The sequence below is a fragment of the Rhamphochromis sp. 'chilingali' genome (genome assembly GCF_963969265.1).
Source record: "Rhamphochromis sp. 'chilingali' genome assembly, chromosome: 14".
NCBI classification, from domain to species: domain Eukaryota; kingdom Metazoa; phylum Chordata; class Actinopteri; order Cichliformes; family Cichlidae; genus Rhamphochromis; species Rhamphochromis sp. 'chilingali'.
This window is the reverse complement of record NC_137941.1, coordinates 10,755,119-10,780,155: the sequence shown is the minus strand read 5'-3', so window position 1 is coordinate 10,780,155 and position 25,037 is coordinate 10,755,119. Positions and strand designations below refer to the sequence as shown.

Below are 25,037 nucleotides of genomic sequence, written 5' to 3'. Positions count from 1 at the left end.
GCTTCCTCAGAAACCCATTTTTATTAATTATTCCGATGCAGAGTTAATGCCACAGCTGCTGTATTGCCAGTCTGTAAGAGTCCCTGAGTCAGAATTAACTCGATTCAGTGACTGTGCAATATCGTACATCATGCAAAAAGTAACTGACTACAGTAAGAAACAATGATTAATTACAAATTGTGAAAAATGCTTTGTAAGCATCCACTGTGAGTACAGCGTTCCATCTGTGGTTTAATTAGAAGTGAGGCATCGCTGATGCTATTTACAGCTCCAGAGTGTTGAGTGTGACCTTTGCAGATAATTTTGTAAACTGCACCCAGGACAGCTGGGTTTAAATCTTCATCTGCTGTAGCATTTTCTTCACAGTTTAGTAAGATAAACTTGTGGTGCATCTATACCTTTTCTAAAGCTGAGCATCTCATAGTCATCATTTACATAATGTACATATTTATACAGACTCGATATCCCGTCACACCTTGGACATCCGATTGTTAATGTGTCATTCAAAAGGTCTAAAGAGCAGCTAAATACATCTCTACAATATCTAAAGGTGAGCATGACATTCATCATTTGTGTTATATACATATGTTCAGTTTACACAGTCCTCACATTATGTCACACTTGTGACTTAATACTGCATGTCAAATGAAAATTGTGGATGTGTTATGATGAATTACGGTGGATGGATGCCTGTGTGAAAGTTCTTATGGAGAAGTGATGGAAGGTGGAAATGGTTAAATCAGATCCCTGTGTTGACTCTAGTGGACCCCTCCCGTCGTCTATGGTGTCAAAACTGAGTTCCTTTCACCTGAAGTGCTGCATGCACAGAGAAACTCACACAAATCCAAATAAGTCAAAGGAGTAGGAGTTGCTTTGTGATCAAATTCTTTAATATTCTCAAGTGTTTAAAATTGAAGAAAACATAAAAACAGCTGTAGAAAACAAAACAAAAGCTGAGGCGAGAGGTTCCACTAACTGGATTATCTTTGAGATTTCAGAAAATCGTGCAGCTAATCTAGTGTTGTAAATTTTAACGTCACATTTGATCGCATTTAGGAATTAAGAAAATGGGGAGGGAAGAAAAGACATTTGTAATATTTCTTTACTGAATAATAAAAAAAAAAAAAAGCATCCAGTGTTAAACGTTTTTGCAAATACTGGTTTGCACTTCTCAGCAGCGTCTTCTGCTTAAGAAACTGAATCATACTAAATAAGAGGATTTGATGGGCTGAATTTCTATCCGGTTGTTGGTTTTGATTTGATGGAAAATAGAAGAGACAAGTGAGGATCCTAAAGCTTTTACAAATATTTAAAGTAATCTCAAAGTATCTCTGTGTACAAATGTGGATTAATTAAAAACAGGTTTCCTCACAAGAGCTGATTACATCCATGCCAACCTCCCAGCTCTACTAGTACATATGTTTATGTACTTAAACAAAAACTTTCAGTCCTTCACTACCACAGCGGTTAGCGTCTATGTTTTCACACAAAAACATAAGCAGCACTAATTAAGGCTTGCATGAAATCTGTAGTTAACTAAAGAAAAAGGGAGGTATAGGACATTTAGCTGCTGAGACATTATGATTATATAAAAAAAAAAAAAAAAAAAGTAGGATAAACACTACATGTGGCACGGGAAGGTAAGGAGAGCACACAACATAAAAATACCCCCTCCCCATCTTTTTCTACCATTAGCTTTTAATGTTGGACCTCGAAACATGGCTCAAAAACTGTATTGTACTGTAGCAGCCAAAAGATAATCTGAGATATAACTACAAGCAGTCATGTTTGGGATGCTAAAATCCAGAACTGTATGTGCTTAAGCAGCTGTCTTTAACTGATGTACACAGGATGCCTTTAAAAAAAACCAAACAAACAAAAAAAACAAAAACTGGACTGTAAGTTGTTTACTCAGTTTGGGGGATCAAACCAAACAAATGCATGCTGCTCCACCATGCATCACTGTAATGGAGGGAGGGAGAGAGGGTGGAGACGCAAGTGAGATGTTGGTGCTTGTTTTAAAGGGGTGGCGGATAAGCAATCCCTTGCCTGAGCAAGCCTGACTTAAGGCAAAGGTTAAAATATCAATACTACAGTCTAAATATCAGGAGAGCAAATCAATATGCTTTCAGATGTGTGGCTACATGTTGGTGACCTTTTCCTGGATTCTGGCTCCACTGACAGGTGAGTCATGACTGGTAATCGGCGTGGGTGGCATGTTGAACCTTGCCAGTGTTTGGTTCAATTAACATCACATTTAGGAGGTCAATTGAAAATGAATGAGAACATGTATGCAAGCTAGTAAATGTAAAAAGACAGAAAACAAAAACTGAAAAGTGTCTGTGGGTTTGGGTTCTGAGGGGTACAAATGAGACCTGTAACAGATGGTAGGTATCCTTGATAAGGACGGTTTTCACATTCAGAGCCCTTGATGTAAGTTTGACACCAGCCTTTCCAAACCAGGATGTAAAAGGGGTCAGACCATCATAATCACAGCAGTAAGATGGAACAGTGATTTTACCACATGTACACCACTAAAAATGATGTGGAATTTTGATTCTCCGCCCACGCACGTCTGTTGCTATCCCAGTACAATCAAGGTGAACTGTATCGCATTGTTTGTGTCAAAATAATTACAAATTACAAGAGGGGGGGAAAAAAACAACTTTTTCACCTTCACTGTACTGGTATAGTTGTGCTCAAAGGCATATAAGAACCTTAAGTATGTGGCTGGCTATATACAGCTAAAACTGGTCAATTCTGCATGATTTTGGGTGAAGTTGACCCTGTTAAGGAAAACCAGGCTGGGCCTCAAGGCACCGATTCCCATTACAAGTCCCACTCAGTGAGAAAAGGGAGGGAGACGTCCTGTATGTTACACACTGCTGTTGTGGAAATGCGCCTCCGCTGGGATGGAGGTTAGAGATTAGAAATATGTATCGACTCGTGTTCTGTGGACAAAAAAGAAACAGCGTGTCACCCACTACCCATTGGCTGATGACTGTGACAGGGAAACGAGGTAGGAAGTGGTAGTTCATGTGAGCTCAGACATGTTAGAAGCTTAATGTTGGGTGTTACTGAGATTTAATGGGATCTGGATTGAGGGGGAGGTGGTGGCTAACTGGATTTAGAAAGATGCAGGAGAATACAGTGCTGCATCTCCCCCTCGTTATAATCTGTGATACACCAGAGAACTTGGACCCCAGACCCTCTATACTCCCTCACTCTAGTGCCACTAGAAATGTTAGGTCTGGCTTCTATAATGTTTTCACAGCTGGGACTCCTCCCCAGCCTACCAACTGACTCGACAGTAGGAGGAGAATGGAGTTGGGATGGGGTGAGACACCGCAGGGTGGCCAACAGAAACGGCCATTCACAGGAGGGAGTGACACTTTAGTTTTGTTTCTTGGCCTCTTGGTTGCCGTAACTGGAACCTGTTTTCTTCACCTCAGTGACCCCTATGAGGCGGCGGATCGCTATAGAGGCTGCAGAGAGAACAAAGGAGAAGGGGGGGGGGGGACACAACAGGTCAGGAAAAAACCTCACGAGCTTTAAATGAAACAAGCTACATCAGTTTTCATTCTGGGCAGGTGACTGGTTGAATTATACATCCATGACTGACCAACTTCAAAACAGTCAAATACCCAAAACCACAGGAGCTAAAGAACTCAGACTTTACTCTTTTTGCAAGTACAATTAGTGCCAAAAAAGAACCTTGAAAAGTGCAAAACACTAACAGGACATGAGCACCAAACTGTCTAAAAGGTAAGGTTTGACCTACCTACGATGAGGAAGAGTATAAAGCCAATAATGAGGAGAGGGGAGCCACTGACGACCACTCCGCAGGCAAAATTGATGAGTGGTGAAAGCAGCAGTGTTGCCCAAAACAGGAAGTTGAGCAGCGTCCACAGCCTGCGCGGTGGGATAATTGTGGGTCCCGGGAACTTGCCTTCCTTATTGTACATTTCCTGTAAAGCATCCTGGGAGTTGGGAAAGATAGTGGTTACCTTTGTGCTTAATTTGATTTGAAACGACAGGATTTGCTGATAAATTTGACATCTGATTAAAAATAAAATAAAGATCAGGATATGAATTCTAGGAGAAAATAAAAAAAACAAATTGACCCTAGTCATGCTGTGGGGGGCAGTGTGTTGATATGGTACATAGTTCTAAGGGTCGTCACCACCTTTATTTTCACATCCTGCATAAGAAACGTCTTTTTCAGGATAGCAATACTATCAACAGGCAAAATTATGGGATAATGAATGGTTTTGAGTGTAAACATGGCTTCAGTTATGTGGCCTTCAGAGTCACAAACTGTGTTTTTGACATACAAAGTAATAGAGCAGTTTTCTACCACGATCTTCAAAACACCTACTGAGGTAACGTCTCTTGGAAGGAAGGAATTTACCACACTTTAGTCTGAGATGAGTTCTCATGACCCAACACCTAATTAAGATACTTTAGTTTATCCTTTAATTTGTCACCTGCTCAGTATCCACAGGTTATGGTGTCTGAGTGTACCTCCTGTAGCTTAATGACGTTAACAAGTTCAAGAGTTGGTAATGTTTGGGAGGGAAAATAGATTGGGCTTGATATCAAATTAGAGAAGAAAAAAACAAAAAAAAAAAAAAAAAAAAAAACTTGTCAGTGAATTCTTTCAGCAACAATGGGAAGTGGAAGGAAAATTTCCATGACACTGGGTACTAACCCCCCCCCCCCCCCCCCTTCCCCCATATCCCCCAAACAACAAAGCTGTTAACCCAAATTAACAGTGATCTGGCATTTTAGGAGTCTTTAATGTGAGATTACCTTCTCCTGGTACAGCTTGTGTAGCCAGTTGGCACACTCCTGCTCATCGTCTGGTATATCCTCCACAGAAAACCGCCTGGATGTAAAACAGCAAATAACCATTGGAAGCAGATACAGTTTACCTTCAGTGTCTCAATATTTGGAAACAGGCAAATAATGAATAAAGTTATGAATGAGACGATATCCTGCAGCTAGAGTCGACCACTTCAAAAAGACCTTGCTAATTTACGCAGCATTTTGCGGAGGAATGGACAAAGCAAAAAGTATTAAATTGAACTGAAATAGAGAAGCAGGAGATAAAAATATGTAGATTGCTGTGACCTTTATAGTCCATCAGGTTTCATTGGAAAGATGCATTAGATTATTAATGGCACAAAAAATGTGTTTGTTTTCCAGTTTTGTTCCTTTTCCACCTGTTAATTATTTTGCTCGTGATTCTGGTTGATGGAATGACAGGCAGCTAATGTGTGTCTGAAGGCCACTACACATTCAGCACAACAAAAAGCAAACAACAATCATAGCCAGCCACACCAAAATAATCACTGTCGAGATAAATTCACATAAACAGCACTCAGGCACTTTTTAAACAACCCCATCAGGTTAATTCAAAAATGTAAACATATCTGCTGAGCAGTTTGCGCGCACGCACGCACGCACGCACGCACGCACGCACGCACACGAAAGAGAGAAAAAAACTCAAAGACATTTGGTCTGTAGTAGCAGCTTCTTGCCACCAGGTGCCTCCCTCTTCCCAAACACAATTCCCTCTGATACATGAACATTATCATACTAAGTGATTTCAGGTCACTAAAACAGTATTTTTACCCGTCTTCAGTCAACCTGACCTTGAAACTAAAAACAAAGTGTCCACCACCCTCCTGCTTTCAGCTTTATTTAAGTAAAATCACACTAGTGCTCCAATCTGTCTGTCTATAACAAGCTCCGAGCTCAGGGGAGCACCCTGGCCATTAAAGCTAATGTCCTGGAGTCTAGCCAGTCTCAGTGCCTCTTTGATTATTACAGGACAAAATGCAGTTGGGAGGAGGCCAAAATGCTTAAAACTCATTTATTCTAGTTTACTTGAAGAAACAGCTGAGCGTGCAGTGCCATATTACAAAAAGTGATTGTTCAAAAGTAGAGAGCGGGCATCAGCGGTGCTTACCTTACAGACATATCAGCTTTGTACTTCTTGCCATTGACAATGCCCAGGAGGGTGGGAGTCTGGTTGTCTTTGAAATTCAGAGTCACATCATACACAGCAGTTACTGTTGAGAGAAAGAAGAGCAGGCTGTAAGCAAAATACAAAATAAAAGAAATGCTCTGAACATAGTTTTTGTGTGACTTGCGCGTGAATGCCACCTGTGCCCTTAAGACACTGCAGTGTGGTGGTGAATCCTTTGGTTCGGGGTAATAGGTGATATTTGAGTATGGGCAGGCCTTTACTCTCTGCAACCTGCATACTGATTTGGTGCTTTTTCTCTGTAAAGCGGGTGCCCTCGCAGTACAGCAGAAACTGCAGAGAGAAAGGAGGAAGAGTTGTGTTAAAACACACACACACACACACACACACACACACACACACACACACACACACACCAAAATTTAAAAAAAAAAAAAATCTCCAGCTTAAGGTGACCTCTTATCCTGACCCATCCACTACCCTACTTCTGTTAGCTGGAGTACAAATCAAGGTCAACTCAATTTAACAGTACACTAAAATACAGTCAACTCAGGATACCCGTTTGTGCCATCAACTTGTTGTGTCAGTCTGGGTTTTCTGAATCTGTCCATTAAAAACGTGCAGTTTTTGGCACAAGATAATCATCATAGCTAACAGCAAGGTGCAGCTATGTTACTGCAGCCAGTATTACAGTAGATGCAGTTGAAAACATTAGATCTTTACAAGTTTATAGACTTGTCATTAGCATTCCTCCTTAATGAAGGCAGGCGCAGATCTGACTGGAATTACTATATTGTGTAAGACAATTTTCTTTCAGCTACAACCCTGACAGTGTTAAACGGTGTGAAGAGCCAGGTAAAAAAACAAAGATAATTAATACTTATTGGCTGATTTGCAAATCTTATTTCACATCACCAAGTATTATGTAGCTATACAAAGCCATATCGAACAACAAAAGTAATTTGAAGATGAAACAAGGAAGGCATTTGTTTCCTCAACTGTATCGCTAATTTGTGGTCGTTAGGGAAGCCACAGAGTGGCTCTGCACAAGCAGGACCTTCTGCATTTACCAAAACCACCCAAACCATGGAAATACGAAAAAAAAACCAACAAAAAAAAAAAAACCAACGTGGAATTCCTTGCTAAACCCAAATCCTGCTTTTTACTCTAGGCCTAAGCTGTCACCAGGTAAAACGTGATGGATGTAGAGAAAATGTACGTTTTATTTATTTATTTTAAAGACAAAAGAGGCATTTGTGGTCTGAAGCATAATGAATGTCTATTCAGTCTGTTTACGCACAGTGGATACTTGTGTTCATGATGTCTGACAGAAAACAAACAAACATACAAACTCATGTTGAGGCCCTTCAAATAACGCTGCTGTACTCAGAACTATTCGTGTATCACTGCCAAGATAAATTCAGTAGGAAGAGAAACTGGGGCAAAGGGCAGAAACTACAGCATCAGATAGATTATAGATCATTCCCTTTAAAAGTCTAGAAATGTTTTGTTATGTATGTTCCATCTTATCTTAGTTTGGCTGTGCGGTGATTACTCAATTTGCAGGTGACAGTTGATGCAACGACTGGTTTAACTTAAAAGAATTTACAACCTTGTCTGAACTGTTAGAATCACAACACTTATGTATCTTGAAGAGGATATTTCACAATCTTGATTGAGCAACTGGGTTGCAATTGAGACACAAGTAGTTGTCTGTAAGATGAACTTTTACACCTAAACCACAGTCCAGGCGACAGACAAACTGTGACTGTACCTACCCACATATATTCAGGATAGTCTTTGAGCCTGTCTAGGCCTTTGAAGACAGTGTTTCGGTCCTCTTCCCACTTTCTTTTGCAGAAAACAATTTCTAGAAAGTACCACGTCCAGCCAATTAGAGGGACCTTCAGGAGCTCATGTTTGGCTAGCACTTTTGAACTCTAAAGAAAGAGGAAAGACATTTTTATACAACTCTGACTTCACTCTTAAGAAAAAAGCAAATACTGTTGATAAATGTTAATCATTTAAAGTGTGGTGCTCAACTGACCCCTAAAACGCCATATCTTTCACACATGGTCCATCCACACAGAAAGTCAATCTCAAAGTTGTGGTTGAGGATGATGATGACATGCTCCTTGCCAAACTTGTCCACCGTAGCCTGATCGGTGTATAGGGTGCATTCTGTGCCCGACCACCACTCCAGCAGCATCACCAGCTCTGCACAGTGACGATGACGCAGCAGGAACATTAGAAAGTTAGAGGAGAAAATTCATCACTTGGAGCATTTTCAGTGTAAACCATACACAATGTACTAAATGGAAGTATATTTGTGTTACATTATATTTATATTAATCCCTCAAAACAGTCTACCAACACTGCAGAGAATTATCAGCAAATCTTTGTGCGTTTAGGATTCGTGTAATTTTAGATAATTACTCTGGAGCACATTTAATGTCTGTCATAGGGTTAATAAAAGCAGCTGAAGTCATTAACAGCAAAAAGCTGACTCTAGAAAGCAGCTGACAGACAATTTTAATGAGTAACTGGTGAAAATTGTGGAGGCTGTAGCTGCTTAGGACTCATTTAATTTAGCTAAAAGGAGACTGAATATAAAGCCCTTCTACACAGAAAGTGTTTCAAACATTCAAGTGGAAAATGCAGCTGAAACCCTTTCTATGTAGACAGCATAATATCCAACAGATGGCCCAAACACAGCTCATTGTATGTGACACCATTGCCAGATTTGTAATTATTTGCAATCTGTGAATTTCAGAATCGACACTTGACACCTTTTCTTGTTTACATATTTAAAAGACAATTAGCATTTCTACATAAACCTGCAGCAACACATGAGAATCATCTATACTCACGGCTCCAGAGGGAGTAGGAGAGCCGGCAGTTGATTCTGCGATAGAGCTGCCTGTTGATCGGCCAGAGGATGCAGGTGCACAGCTGAATGAAGTTTATAATGAGGCCGCTCACCACAAACACAAAGCCCATCAGCAACTGCAAGATGAACAGGCTCTTCAGGTAGGCCAGCAGAGCCATGGCTGAGGAGCCTGGAGGGCTGAGTGGGCTCCTCTCTATACACTACGACCAACCTGAGGAGGGAGCAGAAAAAGAAGGTGAGCACAGTGAGTGCAAAAGGAAAAAAGACATGCAGGGTACTAAATAAGGAACAGATCAGTGTAAACACAAGGTTATCAGGTGTTTGTGTCAGGTGATCCTCAGGCAAACATGCTTTAAGATGTTCAAAAGGGCAACAGTGACTCTTACCACGGTGGAGTCCTTTTACAAGCCCCGTTTACACGGCCCTTCTGCCAGCACCACAGACCTGTGAACAACAGCAGAGGATAGGCTCAGGCAACAGTGATGGGAGTCGGACTAGACTGCAGAGCCATTACAGCAGAATTTAATAAATGTATAATGCCCGTTTCAAACAGGATGAATTATTTTAGCTAATAACATAAGGAGGCCAGAGACCGATATTGTTCTTCAGTGTGGGTGAAAGGCGAATCAAAAGGGGAAGGCTATGAAACCTGGCTGACCAACCCGGGTATTTACAGACAAGTTTCGACACTGAATGTAGCTTCAAAAATTGCATCTACGTGGATGTATGTATCTCAGAGCTTGCACAGTATGCCAATATTAGGGCTGCCACAAACGATTATTTTGATAGTCGACTAGTCACCGATTATTTTTGCGATTAGTCGACTAATCAGATCATCATCCATTGGACGTACAGCGTACAGCTTATTGCACCAGCAGCATCTGGTCTTATATAACTATCATTAGCTTACAGCTTGAAGTGTTTGTGCTAACTAAAAATAAAGACAAGATGGTAGTTAATTTTTAATGAAATTTGCAGATTGTTTCGGTGAAGTTTAATAAACTCCTTGCTTTCTAAAATATAACAGGACACCGGAGTATATTCTCCAGCGTCTCACACTTCTGATAATCAGCTGTCTGCTTGACAGTTTTAGCTGTGCAAAAAACTATAACTTTAATCTCAGCCAAACCGATTTACTCAGGAACAAATAAAATACTAAAGAAAGCCAAACAATAACATTTTTAAGTTATCTAAGTGACTTATATATATATGTTTAACCTGACTAGCGAAAGACGGCGGTGGGTTTGAAAACGATTTGCCGGGAGTCCGGTGTTCTCACGGCTCTAGTTAGCCTTGCCCCCGGCTAGCTAACGAGCTAGTGGGTAACAGACATCTCCGAAAACGTCGGAGCGCTTTTGAAAATATGTGGTGTCTTGATAAACTGAGCAGATATTTGAGGTTTACACAGCTACATTCTCGCCTGAAAATATGTTAAACGTTTATTTTGTGACCCAGAAAGAATAATAAGAGTAAAGTTAAAACTAACTAGCTGCCGCCATTGTTGACAGCTGCGCTATGAATTCTGGGACACAGCTTCTTCTTCTTCTTCGGGGTTTAACGGCAGCTGGCATCCTTGTACATGCAGTGCTGCCATCTTCTGTTTCAGTCCGTTATTACACTCTTAAATCCTACTACTCATTCCTGCGTCCTTTGTGATCTTACAAAGCTTCAAACGATGCGTCGACTATTAAATTAGTCGTCGACGATTTTAATAGTCGACATAATCGTGACTAGTCGACTAATCGTGGCAGCCCTAGCCAATATGCATGTGAACCACTTTAGGACAAGTCTTGCAAAGTAACGTGTCACTATTCATACATAATTGATGTCAAAGATGAGCTGATATCATCATCATCATCATGGATGAATTTTCAGCAATAGTCACAGGAGTACAAAGCTGCATAGCCCTCAAATTTCAAAGTTTTAGACAGGAACCTTAAATGCAAAACAAATATTTCAACAGAGAACATCTTAAAAAATGTTTTAAACAAATAAAACTGAACTGACAGTTTCAAATCTCTTCTTCTATGGTGAATCAAATAAAAATGATAAAGTAGTCAGCATTTTGAAGACATCATCAACCTTGAACATAATTTAAGTTTACGAGCCAGAAGCCCACACAGAGACCCGGGTTACTGAGTCCTGTCTGGGCTTGTAATTTTCTTGTAGCTTCTCCATTTTCCTCCAGTAGATGAAGTGGGAACATCTGATTGCCCTGAGGTTAGGGCACGATAGTTAGCTCTGAGCTGCTGTATGCAAGTCTTTATGAATACACATAACCAGTTGATTAAAATGAATTGAACTCAGTATTATTCACAGAAGATGTAAATACATTAATCTGTGTGCTACCAGATGTTGTTCTCTTACATAGTGCTTTTCTACTCTGAGCACTTAAAGCGCTTTACACAACTTGCCTCATTCACCTAGTCACACAAGCACTTTTGTGCTTTCTAACAGTCACACTCTGAGAGCAACTTAGGGTTAGTATCTTGCACAAGGATATTTGGCATGCAGACTGGAGCAGAGATCAAACCACCAACCTTGCAATCCTCTACCTCCAGTGCTACCTCATATAAGCCAAGTTAAATTAAATGTAAACATATAGAACCAAATAAAACTAAAAAAACTTTCTAAAGATACAATGGAAAATAATTGAATAAATAATTTCAGTGTATAACTGAAGTTAATCAGGAATCAAGTAGTGAACTTGAAAGAATTAATTCAGCAGTAAAAGTAAAACTCTTCTCATTATCAAAACTAAAGTTGTTTTTCACAAACATAACTATTTGTGCCAGCAACATCCACATGAGTTTTCAACTGCATAAACTAACATAACTGTGTCAGAAAACAAGCAAAAAGGGAAGCCGTGTACTGTCTGCCTGCATGCTGAACAAGGGACAAGAAAACACTGTGTGCTTGGTGAGCGTCCAAATGACAACAGTCTTCAACCACAGTCTTCAACATGTTATCCGAAACGACTTGTTTCTTGTTCCCATTAAATATACAAAGCATGTGTAACCAGTAGAGATGGCACGATAACACTTTATGCCCTATACCGATATCATAAATTTGGATATCGGCCGATACCGATATGAATCTGATAGTGTTTTTTTAATCAATAAAACTGTTTTTTTTTATATCTTGCTGCATTTTGTATAAGTTCATACTCAAGTTTAAATAAACAACACTAAAGCTATTCTGTTATACCTGTATGTAAAAAAATACACTGCACCCAAAATATTTCATAGTTCAGCAATACTGATCAATCTAATAAACTTAAACCTACTCCATCCTTCCTATTCTGGTATTTTAAAGAGTACTTAGCAGAAATATTAAGCAACCTAACTAATAGGGTTGCAACTTCCCAGCAAAAAAATAAAATAAAATAAAATAGGGAACCACCCCCCACCTCATGATGCTTAATCGACTTAATCAACTTTAATTTGATGCAGCGTGAAAAAAAAATGCACAGAAAAAAAATTATTTTTCGAGAATAATTAAATAGATTCAACATCTTTGCAGACTGCACAGGTGGTGTCTTCCCAAAGGAAAAAGTACTATAGCTTACTAGGATATATTAGACTTAACAGTTACTATATACAGTAATGGACTTCTATATATTTTACATCAGATTAAAACTTTGGTTTAAGATTCAGATAATTATTTATTAAAAGCTAGACACAAACTTTGCTAGATCCGCCCCTGCACAGTTACCAGCCGTCAGCTACATAGAAAAAGATCCTGGTGTAGAAAGTTATATTAAATAAATTCTAACAACAGATTATCAAGCTTAAACGTGCTGCTGTTATTCAGCCGCTGGTTTCCTCTTTCTGGTGCAAAGTGGGCCAAAAACAAAGACAGACGGACTCGCGACAGAAAAGCCGATCAGCTGATCATTAATCAGTTTCGTGATTGAAGTAGCAGCAGGAGAGGGAGGGAGAGAGAGGCAGTCGCTCCATATATCGGTTGTTAAGCTTAACGCGGGAATGCTTTACAAACATTCAGAGATGAACTTACACACTTGCTTTACTTCTCTCTGGGATAACTTCCTCGGAGATGATATGCTGGTTTGGTAGAGAGCCTCCAAATACACACAGCCGCTCTATCACGTGAGCACACTGCTCCTACGTGCTACGGTTATGAGCTGAGTTACGCCATGTCGCAAGTTTTGTGAGGTGCTTTTTTGATATTTAATGGATCGGATTACATTTTTTAAATTTCTCTCCGATATCCGATCCAGTCATTTACGTCAGTATAGGACCGATACCGATATGCAATATCGGATCGGTCCATCTCTAGTAACCAGTACCCATCCTTCACAAATAACGTAGACTGAAGACAATGTGTGAATCAGTTAAGAGGGCTAACAAACTATATTCTAAATTGAGTACTTTATCAATTACAACAAATTATACAACTGTACTAAAAGAGGCAAAATTATGAAGTAACCCAATCTACTGCATTAGCCCTTTTCCAAGACTGCAACAGACTTCTTCAACGACCATCACAGTGAAGAGCAATCCAACCAGTTTTTCATACAACCATATTGCGGACACAAACCTAGATTACAGTGTGTAGGCAACAAGTCTTATCTGGTGTACTCACTATCTCACACACTGCAACCATATATATCAATTTAGCAGTCTGGGTGTAAAGAAAATTAAATCTTAAATGCACACCTGCAGAAGTTTGGTTCAGTCCCGTCAGACCATCAACATAAACGTGTTTACAAATCTCTGGACATGAAATCACCCTAAACTTTTCCAAGCATGCACTAACTCTGCATTATGTTACAGATGTGACCTTTGGTCATGCATACAGCATGATAGGGAGGGTGAAGTTAAATACTGCATATTTGTCTTATGGCTGAGATGGGTTAAGAAACACTGTGGTTAATGAGGAAGTCCAGAATAAGTCGCCACGAAGCATTAATAGCAACTACACAAGTAGTCTATAATAGGCTTACTGATAAACTGCAATTCAAGCTTGAAGTTTATACCTTACCTGTGACTGTCAGTCAAATTAGAAGCACGAAAGAGGATTTTTATACGATTATTTTTATTTCTCTGTTTTAACTTCTAACTGCTAATTTTATAATTGAACAAATGAAAGCACAGTGTTTTTTTATGTAAAATAGTGAGTCCATGTTAAAAAACAAAACAAAACAAAAAACCTAGGTTTACAAGCCAAATCAGTGAGACTTTTGTTAATGTTTTTACAGCTAAACGCCTTAACCTTTTCTTGGAAGATTTAACTCTGCACACTGATAGCAGCTGAGTGTAATGTTTGGCCACAAGCTGCCGATGGGAGAAGTTCCCCAACCTTAATTTGCGTTGGCAACCCGCAGCGACTATGAGTGTGTGTGCATGTTAGCTCAGGCGAGTTACTTCTACACACATCATGAACTTTGTCCCAGTTTTACTCACAGCATATGTTCCCCGTGCAGCGCTGGAATCAAACTGAGTCACCTCAAACTTTCACTCAACTCCAACTCGCGGCCATGATTCACAGGACAAACTCAATTTTACACACCAGCAATCAAAAGACACACAGCACATTTAAGAATTAACTGGCCAAAAAAAAAAAAAAAAGGAAAAGGAAACTCATGGGGCAATCGTGGCTCAAGAGTTGGGTGTTCGTCTTGTAATCGGAAGGTTGCCGGTTTGAGCCCCGGCTCGGACAGTCTCGGTCGTTGTGTCCTTGGGCAAGACACTTCACCTACCGCCTACTGGTGTTGGCCAGAGGGGCCGATGGCGCGACATGGCAGCCTCGCTTCTGTCAGTCTGCCCCAGGGCAGCTGTGGCTACAACTGTAGCTCGCCTCCACCAGTGTATGAATGTGAGAGTGAATGAATAGTGGAATTGTAAAGCGCTTTGAGGGGTCCCGAAAAGCGCTATATAAATGCAATCCATTATTATTACTCCCTAACTTTTTCTCATAAGCAGATCTTTTTAAAGCTAAACATGTGAAACTGTATAATTTACACATTCACTTCCATGCAGTTTTTATTTAACATTTTTATGGAGCCAATTAATTGGTTTAACATTGGTAGCCACTAAGTGTTTTTCTATTGTGTTATTTTAATTTTGTTCCAGTTAAATGTTCAAAGATGGTTTAAGGGAGACTTTTTTAAACTGCATTAAATGTTATAAACTTGTATAGCCTTGATCATCACTAAAAATCTAACTTACCTTCTACAAATATGTTAAGGAGATGACTTGAAACATGCCAGTAAACAAGACATGTACTCTTGACACAGTAAATGGTTTCTACATTTTTTTCAAACATCTTTGTGCAGTGAACTTTATTTTTCAAACAACACAATGATCATACGGTGTTCTGTGGTAAGAAACCTGGTCTTCTAAGGCTGTATTCAGTGAGAAATCTACAGATGACGTGCACCTCACTGGAAATGTAACTACAAGTTAGATCAACACAGCTCACTTTTGTGAGCGGAACCACAATTCATTCTGTACATTTCTAGCTATTTTTGCACTGCAGATTTACATTAATTGGTGAAAATGTCTATATACAGTATAATAATCATGGCATCAATATAAGACCACAAAGGTCAGCATGATTCTTGGAGGGAGATTGCTAAAAGTAGTGGAACGGATGTGAAACAATGTATAAAGAAGTGGAAACATTTGAGACAAATACATTTGAAAGAGAAAGTCACATTTATTTATTTATCTATCACAGCTAGCACTGGATGTTAAACGCCGAGACACCGCCACAAGGTAATTAACATCAGCCACATAGGTTACATCGTAGGTTCTATAAAAGGCCTGAAGTCTAAATCAGGCATTACAGACAGGATGACTTCGAGTCCTCTACAACATATATGTTCACTCTATTTGGACTTTTTTTCTGTTGGCTACTGTAATGTATTGGTACTGCAATAAAACCATGGCAAGGCAACTCATTCTGTCAGGTGAGCCGGCCACGTGCCTGATTGGATCAGTGTTCGATGTCAGCTATTTAGGTAAGTAGTTCAGTGTTAAGACTACTGCTTTAACCCTTTAAACCCTTTTATTTTGTTATCGTTTTTATGGTTAACTCTGTTTTCCTGGGTCTTCTTTTTTCGGTTACCGGTACTAGTTTTATTTTGTTGTATTTATCCACGATACCTTAAAGGCCGGTCTGTGAAAATATTGTCGGGCATAAACCAGTCCGTGGCGCAAAAAAGGTTGGGGACCGCTGAGCTAGCGCAATAATTTATTTTTTTTTTGCATATGAAACCGGAGGAGTTGTACTTGCATCTTATGCCATCAGCTTGTCCTAGGTCACGGTTTCCTTCCACATATAGCTTTGCAAAAATTGCATAAAAAGAGCTTGCAGGAACAAAAACATAATGTTCCAGAAACACGCTTTGCTTATCCAATCAGCTGTTCGTAACACTTCCCACATTGAAATAGACGTCAGTGCGAATGATCGCATGTCCGCCATTACCTGCCCGAAACCGGAAGTGATGTCATTTTCGTGGAAAATGTAGTTTTTTACTTGTAGGCCTTAAAAGCCTATACTGGTGTTTTTATAAGTCATGTTTGACTTTATGCTTTTCTGAATAGTTGCTGGGATGCTTACAACTCGAACTGCACTGCTTAAAATAGTTTATTTTGATGCACATGCTGTTTTCTTTGCAAATTTGCATCATAGGATTGTTTTTCGTTTTTTCTGTAGTATATAAAAATTGGTGTATCTCAAAAATAAAACTATGAAGACACTCAAAATAAATTTCTTGTTGTTGTAAACTATTTCTTGCAACTTTTTTGTATTAAAGTTTTGAGGGATAAACCTCTTAAATTTCTCCAAGTAGAAATATATGTTAAAAAAAAAAAAACTAAAAAAAAACTAAAACGATTTTCAATTTTTTTGTAGTTTATTGCACTTTTTTTTGCAATTTATGTAGTTACTATGGACTTAATGCATACATATTATTAAAATTTGGGCTATAACAGTTGTATTGATGTATAGCAACTTGAAATGCTCCCAAAAATGGCACTACAGCATGTAAAAATATAAAGCAAGCTCTGGCAGCCTTGGTTCTATGGTAGGTCTTAAAGGGTTAATGCTCACATTCACCCTTTCCCTCAATAGGATGAGAATCTCAACAATACTGAGCTTAAAACACCAACATAGATTTAAGTCAAACAAAACGTTGTTGTGCAAAAACCAAACATACTAACATAGAAATACTCTGGAAATTGAAGTTGGTCTGTCATACAAGACATCCAGAAAAATAGAGGAAAAACAGCTGGTGGATGTCCAGCTCCCTGAAGGTAATGGGCCCACCTGTAAGCCCACACAACCTGAAGGAAAGATTAGTACTGCTGACTGTGTTAAAGCTGCTTAAGGCTGGACAGCTGCTGCTGCTCTACATTACCTGAATATAACTTCTATACCAGCTGCTTGCTATAAGTTTTTAAAATGAGAAATGTACATTTAGAGACACTAGTTAAATTATGGAAAAGTTCAACCACATCTTGGCAGGAACTGCTCCTCTATCAAAGCATTTTAATTATAAAAACTTACTTTGGCTTTCAAACGTCTGCGCTCCACTTACAGCAGGGAACAGCCGAATGATGCCTAGGCTGGACTTCAACAGCTACTAGTCTCTAGCAAACACCTGGGTTTTTCCTGGCACTAAATTTGCCTATGGTGGGTGAAGTAACCACAAGTAATCTGACCTGACAGAAGTCTGTGCACTGCCTGTTATTTTTTGGCTATCTGATAAACATTTTAAGCTTAAGGAAAAAAAGCCCCACATTTGCTAACAATATTCAATATTTGGTGGAAGGCCAAAACCTTTTTGGCGGTCATGAAAATATACCTAAAAATGGTAGGATGCATATTAAGTTGTACCATTGCAGCATATTAACGTCTTAATATGCTGGGGAAACAGGACACAACGCTTGTCTCACATTCAACTTACCAGTAGACATAGTAGGCCATTGCCATGAACACCATCGCCCCACAGATCCCAGTGAAGATCATGACAGCACTCTGGTTCAGCATTTTGGCTTCTGGTATTCCACCAGTTCACAGCCAGAAAAAATATATACTAAAAACAAAACAAAGAAAAGGCCTGCAGATAGCAGAGGATAGTCACAAGCTGCCCTGCTTTGTCGCCATAATAATCCCACAGAAGGGAAGAGGGAGATTATGATGATGACAGCGAGAACACAGTCAGATCCCAAGAACCTGTAGGAGGAACTACCTAATCAGCACACGAGTTTACCAGGGACCAATGAACTCGCCCATGAACTCGAGAGTTATTAAAAAGCATAAATCTTCATTTAAATCAGCATAAAGTAAACACCTCAATGAATTGTTATCAGATTTGGCTAAATAATATCAGAAGGAAGTCTAGAAAGACAGACAGCTCACTTCAGAAAGGAAGGAGTCACACATACTGTTTGCAGTGTCTTACAAGCATTCCCATCCTCTAATCCAGTGTATCAGATTAGTGCTGATTAGCAGGCTATGGGTACCCTGGATATGTCACATTCAATTAACATTAACAAAGAGAAGGCCTAGTCTCTGCCCAACCATAGTGAAGTAAAGAGAATAGCATTGTTACGCTAAAGTAACCAATCATAATTTACTGTATTGTGATTGACCTTGCCATAAGCTGCTTGTTACTAACATCTTGCATCATGAAAGTGATGGGTTCAAAGAAATGATCAGCAATATCCTTGAAAAATCTCTTCATGTGATATCTAGTCGTGTTTTCTTATTGGTTTTTTACTGGCTGAAGATGGACCCTTCAGAGGATGGCTATTTGCGTTACCACAATTTGTCAACGAGTCTGATTTACCTTACTTAACAGACGTCTATGAATTTTCTGGTATTTTTTTGGTAATTTTGTTAAAACAAATCAATATATATTTAATCTTGATTACCTGAAATTCCACTTAATAAAACCAGTCAACTAGTTAAGTATATTTATTACAGCCCTAGTGGGTATTCTTTGATGGAAGCACAAAATTCTTTGATGGGATCTGTAACAAATGACCACAAAGCCTGAATCAGAGTTCAGATTATTGCCATGCCTTGGGGATACAGGTCCCCCCCCCCCAAACAAATGCACATAATCACCTATTGCTTATGTTGTTTCAAACAGTGAAACATCAGCAATAACTTATTGCTGTAACAACCAATCTCAGGCTATTGAATCGGTTAACAGTAACAAGTTGGTAGTGACAACAGACAGTTTTCAAAGATGGATGCAGTTAACATCGCGACATGCTTAGTAGCTAAAAACCTGTTGATCACAAGTCATGTGAAAATAATGATATCATGGACAATCCTTCTTTCTGAGACTTAGCATGAAACACCTCTGTAAACTGCATTCATATAAAATAAAACATTTAGTCAATTCTGTCTACACAATGGCAAGTCTGTCCACCTGTCAAAGCTGGTTGCCCATTAATTTCATATGCAACTCTAACCTGAATATAGAGATATTATATGCCATGCCAGCATCCTCTTTCCTTGACAGTACCTTGGGTAAGGAAAGGATTTACTACAGATCTCCATTACTCACCCACACAAAGATAGCACACAGGGCTAGCAGGCAAGTTACCAAAGGCTTCGGATACTTGCACACAGTTAATGTGGTCCGGACAAACTAGCAGACAGAGGCATAAATAAACTGTCAAGTGATAGCTGAAGCGAGTAGGTTGACGTTACAGTACAGTTCTAGGGTCTTACCACCGGGTGTTAAAGCCAAATACCAACGGAGATAAAAATATATGGTGATAGCTGGACAATGAAGGTCATTCATATTTCAAAGCATGAAGAGCTCTAAATCCCTGCACAGCACTACTGAGTGTGTTTTAAAGCCACAACACTTACTACACAAGAGACAAATGTAATTCTTGGCAGGTAAAAGAACACTTAAAGTGCATTTAGTTTCTTTAATTATGATCATGCACGCACAGGAAAGAGCATATGCTGGAATAATGATAATAATAATAATACAGCAAGGAAGATTAAAAGGTGAACTCAACCTGCTGTATTTGCCAAAAATGTGGCTCCAAATGTGAACCTGCCGGTTGAGCTCATGATCATATTAGCATATTTATACTGGTTTGTTTATGTGTGGGGGGGGGAAAAAAAAAAAAAAAAAAAAAAACTATGATCCTACTAACGTGTATTGGCTGTGTAGCCATCTGGGACCATTTAAAACTATGAAAATAAAGCAATCTCACCTTTGCATGGTGTCAGTATTACAATAATCACAGCAAGCATTATGGAAATCTAGTCAAACATTTTATGCAAAGCTTCTACATATGGGTTTATCACTGAGGTTAGGTGAAAAGCTGGCTGATGTAAAGAGCCTTGGATCATTTAAACATTAGGTCCTTCAACACAAGACCATTTAAAGGTGGGAATATTATACTGCTACTCCCCTCACTGTTCTGTATAAGACTACAAAGGTTAACAAAAAGAGGGTCAACTAGTAAGAGCAGGGAGAGTTATGTGAAATTCTTAGACAGTTTGAGTATGAATGCACCAGGCTGAATCTGAATGCAGGTAATGAATGCTACAAAAGTTTGACATTGTTCACCCCGATGACACTGCTTAGATAAAGTCTTAACACATGTCTCAAAGTCCAATAGGACAATACTATGCTTGATTACTAGATAAAGGAGATCAATAGGTTACAACTTGTAAATGAGCAAGTCACTGCACTTTGGATCAACAGCTGGTTCAATTATTAATAGCATATATACGTCAACGATGCCTTTAGGTATAGGGCTGTGCGATATGACCAAAATCTCATATCCCGATATAAGACATCTATCGTCCGATAACGATATAAATCACAAAAATTTAACATTTTCTGTAAATTCTGTGAATCTCGGGCAGCTCGACTTGCGTGAAGTGTTTCCAGCTGGGCGTCGTGTACCTGGAATCGAGTGTTTTAACCGATGCATGAAACTATATATTTTTAGACATAAGTTGTAACGGCCGCCGTTGTCTTTTTGAGTATTTATTGCACAGCGTGCTGCAGGGAAAAGCGTAGCACTATTTTATTGAGCATCCCACTCTGTTTAAACTATGAAAAGGCTGATTTTATTTTTAACTTTAGTGAGAATACACCTAACAGGTAAATGTGCCGGATGCAGCCATTTTGGATATTAACCTGCCAGCTCCCTAGCACAAAGTCCGATCTGATGTCCAACGACTCTGATGTGGAGATATCGTTTTTTTGAGCATTGACTGTAGCAGTGGGCAGAGCTATATTTTACCTAGCTACCCCAGCCTTCTTTTATTGACTTACTGTCGTTATCTTTGGTAGGATTTATGAATTTCTCCCTTTTCTTTCTTTGTACCATTGTCTTAAATCCTAGGAACTAGTGTTTTTACCCTTTTTTAAAATCCACCTTTTCCCACACTGAAATCAAATCGAGTCTGGCATTCACCTCCTGCACCATCTAAACAAAAAGCACCATTGCCTCCATTAAAAAGGAAGAAAATCCATTACATTTTAGTGCAGAACTAGTGATTCTTTTAAAATTTCTATAACATGACACTAGTGCTTGTAGAAGATACACTTTTACTGCATTGTCAGCGTGTTTGGGATCATTGGTCATGCTGACAAATTTTTTGTAGAATCAACTAAACAAGTGTAACTTGTTCTAGTAACAAAGTGCCTAAAGATACTATTTAAAATTGTTATACAAAACAACTTAGTAGAATAAACAACACTGGTTCTTCTCCAGCCTTAGGTTCCTCTTCCCCCCCCCCATTCCTAAATGATTTGTGTCAGTGTTAAGAGACTTATAAAGCAAAAACAAAAAATATCATTTCTCTGAAAATCATCAGGTACAAGGACTGGACTGAGAATGAGGGGGGGAGCAGTCAATGTCCAAAGAAAAACTTAAAGACCTGGAGCACTATTGCTCTTTAAAAACATAAATGGCAGCTCAAGACTTATACAGGATTCATTGATCTTGTAAAATTACTAAATAATGAATAGCAGCAGTGATCCAGTCCACATATCCTCCTCTCAAGGTCAATTAAAGGCATGCATAAACACCAACAAGTGGCCCTATATGGCAGTGTGAAGCAGTGGGTGCACACTTTACCATTCAATATTTAATATAAAAAAGTGAAGTTTTATTAACGGACTTCCCTTTTGCCCTTCTGGTTTTACTCTTAGTAGTATGAGACCAAGCTGTCTCTTGCACCAAGCAGTCACATTATCAACACTGGTTTATTTTAAAAAAAGGGGAAAAAAAAAAATCCCCGTTCTGGTATAAAAATGCTGAGAGTTACTTGCCTGTCACGCACTGCTCGTCCAGCTGGTTAAAAGTGAGGCTCAAGAATAAAGTTAGCACGGGTTAAAACAGCCGCAGACTTCAATGAACTTTAGTAACCTCAAGAGTCGTACGAGATCTGTACGCAGGTCAACTCTGAGCCAGCTGGCGCATACGACGTAAAGCGTGACAGAGCGGGGGTGCAATATAGCAACATTTAACTACGAAAAATGAACCCAGTCATAGTTTACCATGAACTCTAGCATATCATACCTTAGTGTCAAAGTGTTGCAGCCCAACCTACTGTATCTGAATGCAAATGCTTAAGATGTCTGTATGCACCAAATGCGGCATGCCTGGGCTGATAGATTGTCAGAGACCAACTAGCCAGCAGGTCCCTTCAATCCTACCACTGACACGGCTTATCTTTTGTCACACATGGCTCGGCTGCGGCCGTTAAGCTAGCTGCTCTGTGAAGTCAAAGTTGCAGACACACACACACACACACACACACACACACACACACACACACACACACACACACACACACACACACACACACACACCCCTCAGAAGAAGACGACATTAAAGAAAAAGCCACCCCAACTGTCTTAGCTACTGCCAATAGAGATAGTAAATGTGTGAACACTGGTTCGACTAAATGAGCCGAGCGGCACAGGAAAGACAGGTGCTAACGGTACAAGCTAGCATGCTATATAAGCAACATCCACACAGCGAGGCTAAAAAATGTTTTCTGGCGACAGGATGGCGTCTATTAGATTGACTCTTTAGCTGCTAATCCCTGCCAACTTTTCCCCCATCCTTTGTTAATAGGTACCCGTTATTATCTTAGGCTAGTTAGCCAGTTCTCGTTAGCAGCCAGTGTCAGCCTTACCTGAAGATTATTCGCTGGGGACTCGGTGGGTTTAGTTACACTTTTTCGCCGCTTTCTGGCCTTCTGGGGGCGTAAAATGAGCCTGTCAACAAACGTTGCCCTACTCCGTCGGTTTCCAGAGACGCAATAAAAATGACTTGAGGCAATAGGATTTGCAGGAGCTCTATTGTTTGTCGGTTAAAGCCCCACATTTCCTCCAAACCCATCTGAAGGTGGCCTGTCCTACATCCGGTCCAGCCCCTCATTCATTTTCACAGAGATGCACAAAAATACACAAAAACATACACAGACGTACTGCAGCGCACTCCCGCCGCTGCTGCAAGTTTGGTTACAGGTAAGAGCAGATAAAGGCATATAATGTCTGTTTTTATTGATTTTTTGCTACCATTTGCAAATATATGTTTACTCCATACAGCGCAGCAGACTAGTGCAGCGATTTCTTGGCCAATCAAATTTAGGTTTTACCCCCTTAAATTTTCTGTTTCGGGAAGAAAACCTGAATCTTCAGTTTTAAAAAAATGATATCATAATGTAACATCAAAATAAAAGAAAGTCACTGTTTTTAAACTAGTTGGGTTTTTTTTTTAACATGTCTACTATTACTAACTGCCTACATTATTACATATCAGCCCTATACTCTCAGTACATCTTAGTCGACTTTACAATTTTGTCCCATATCTAGCTTTTCTACACCTTTTATCTAAAATTCTACCATTTTCTTGGCCTTGCATTCAAAATACTACATGAAGCATTTTATTCACGTACAGATTCCCGCTTTGCAGTGTCATGTCACTGGTTTTTTTCATTTCCTCAGCAAGTGTGCATGCTCGATTAACTTTAAGCCTCTTTAGCCCTCTGCTGGTGCATACCCATACCTGCAGCTACTCCGCACTTCTGTGGGAATCTAAACCTTCTGTCTCAGTCATATCTGGAATATTATTTTCTTATTTTTAATTTTTCAGATTAATTTCAGTGTAAGTGTGCTCATAGCTGTTAAGTATTTTACAGTCATAGCTTCAGCATTAGTTTTAACTGTGGGGTCTTTGTCAGGACAAGCTTAATAAACACATGCACCAGAGTCCTTGTTGCATTGATAAAATGAATCAAATTCATCTACAAGCTGCCTTCTGTTGCATTTATGCCAGCTTCCCAAAAATGGTTATCACAGCTTGTTTTAGCCAGCTTTAGTCTGTACTTTCTCATTTCTCTAGTGTATACTGGCCCCGAATAAGAACTCCTTTTCTTTGTTGCTGTGATCAGGTTACAGACATGTTGGCCTGTCTGGTTATCTGGGCTAATGCTGGCTATTCATACTGTGGATTAGTGACAAAATACAGCCCTGATCACACAATATAGTAAGCACCTGCCAAGACGTGCTGACATCTTTGTCTTTGTTCTTCCTTTCATATTCCCTTATTTCTTTTCATATTAAAATGTGTTTTCATTGAAGCACATGGATAAGATCCAGTTCAACTGTGGTACCTGATTTAAGCTGGTGAGCAATTACCTCTCCACAATGGCTCCAGTGTCCTCCTTTACTTAGACTTAACAGAGAAAAACTACACTCACTGGCCACTTCATCAGGTACGTCTGTTTAATTGGTCATTAACATTAATAAGAAATCAGCCATTCAAATGGCACCTGCTTAATGCATTTAGCCATGTTGAAATGATCAAGACGACCTGCTGAAGTTCAGACTCGGCATCAGAAGGGGGACGAAAGGGTTTTAAGTGATTTTGAGCATAGCACAGTTGTTGGTTCCGGATGGGCTGGTCTAAGGATTTCAGAATATACTGATCTGCTGAGATTTACCGAAACAACCATCTCCAGAGTTCACAGAATGGTCTGAAAAATGAGTGGTTGTTCCCTGAGCTATAATATAATGCTTTGACTGCTTCGAGCTGATAGGAAGACAACAGTAAGTCAAATAACTACTCACTACAACAAAGGTATGAATGTAGAACATGTCCAACTTTAAAGCAGAAGGGC

The 25,037-nt window shown here is 39.5% G+C and overlaps 1 protein-coding gene across 1 annotated transcript; it reads right to left on the bottom strand.

Moving 5' to 3' along the window:
• Positions 1-1,109: 1,109 nt before the first annotated feature.
• agpat3 (1-acylglycerol-3-phosphate O-acyltransferase 3) lies at positions 1,110-23,280 on the bottom strand. The gene is made up of 10 exons (XM_080902658.1): positions 23,049-23,280; positions 9,269-9,326; positions 8,863-9,093; positions 8,040-8,209; positions 7,771-7,932; positions 6,172-6,325; positions 5,975-6,077; positions 4,813-4,888; positions 3,782-3,980; positions 1,110-3,485 (listed from the first exon to the last, which is right to left on the bottom strand). Exons 3-10 carry the CDS (start codon positions 9,038-9,040, stop codon positions 3,394-3,396), a joined length of 1,134 nt encoding a protein of 377 aa, XP_080758784.1. The 5' UTR covers positions 9,041-9,093; positions 9,269-9,326; positions 23,049-23,280; the 3' UTR covers positions 1,110-3,393.
• Between the last annotated feature and the right edge of the window lie 1,757 nt (positions 23,281-25,037).

Bases quoted from the DNA above. Each gene is read 5' to 3' on its own strand.
- agpat3 (XM_080902658.1), bottom strand. From the start codon at position 9,040: ATGGCTCTGCTGGCCTACCTGAAGAGCCTGTTCATCTTGCAGTTGCTG. The intron at 8,210-8,862 runs GTGAGTATAGAT...GTCACTGTGCAG, and splicing joins CTCCTACTCCCTCTGGAGCC to AGCTGGTGATGCTGCTGGAG. The intron at 6,326-7,770 runs GTAGGTACAGTC...TTCTCTCTGCAG, and splicing joins ACTATCCTGAATATATGTGG to TTTCTGCTGTACTGCGAGGG.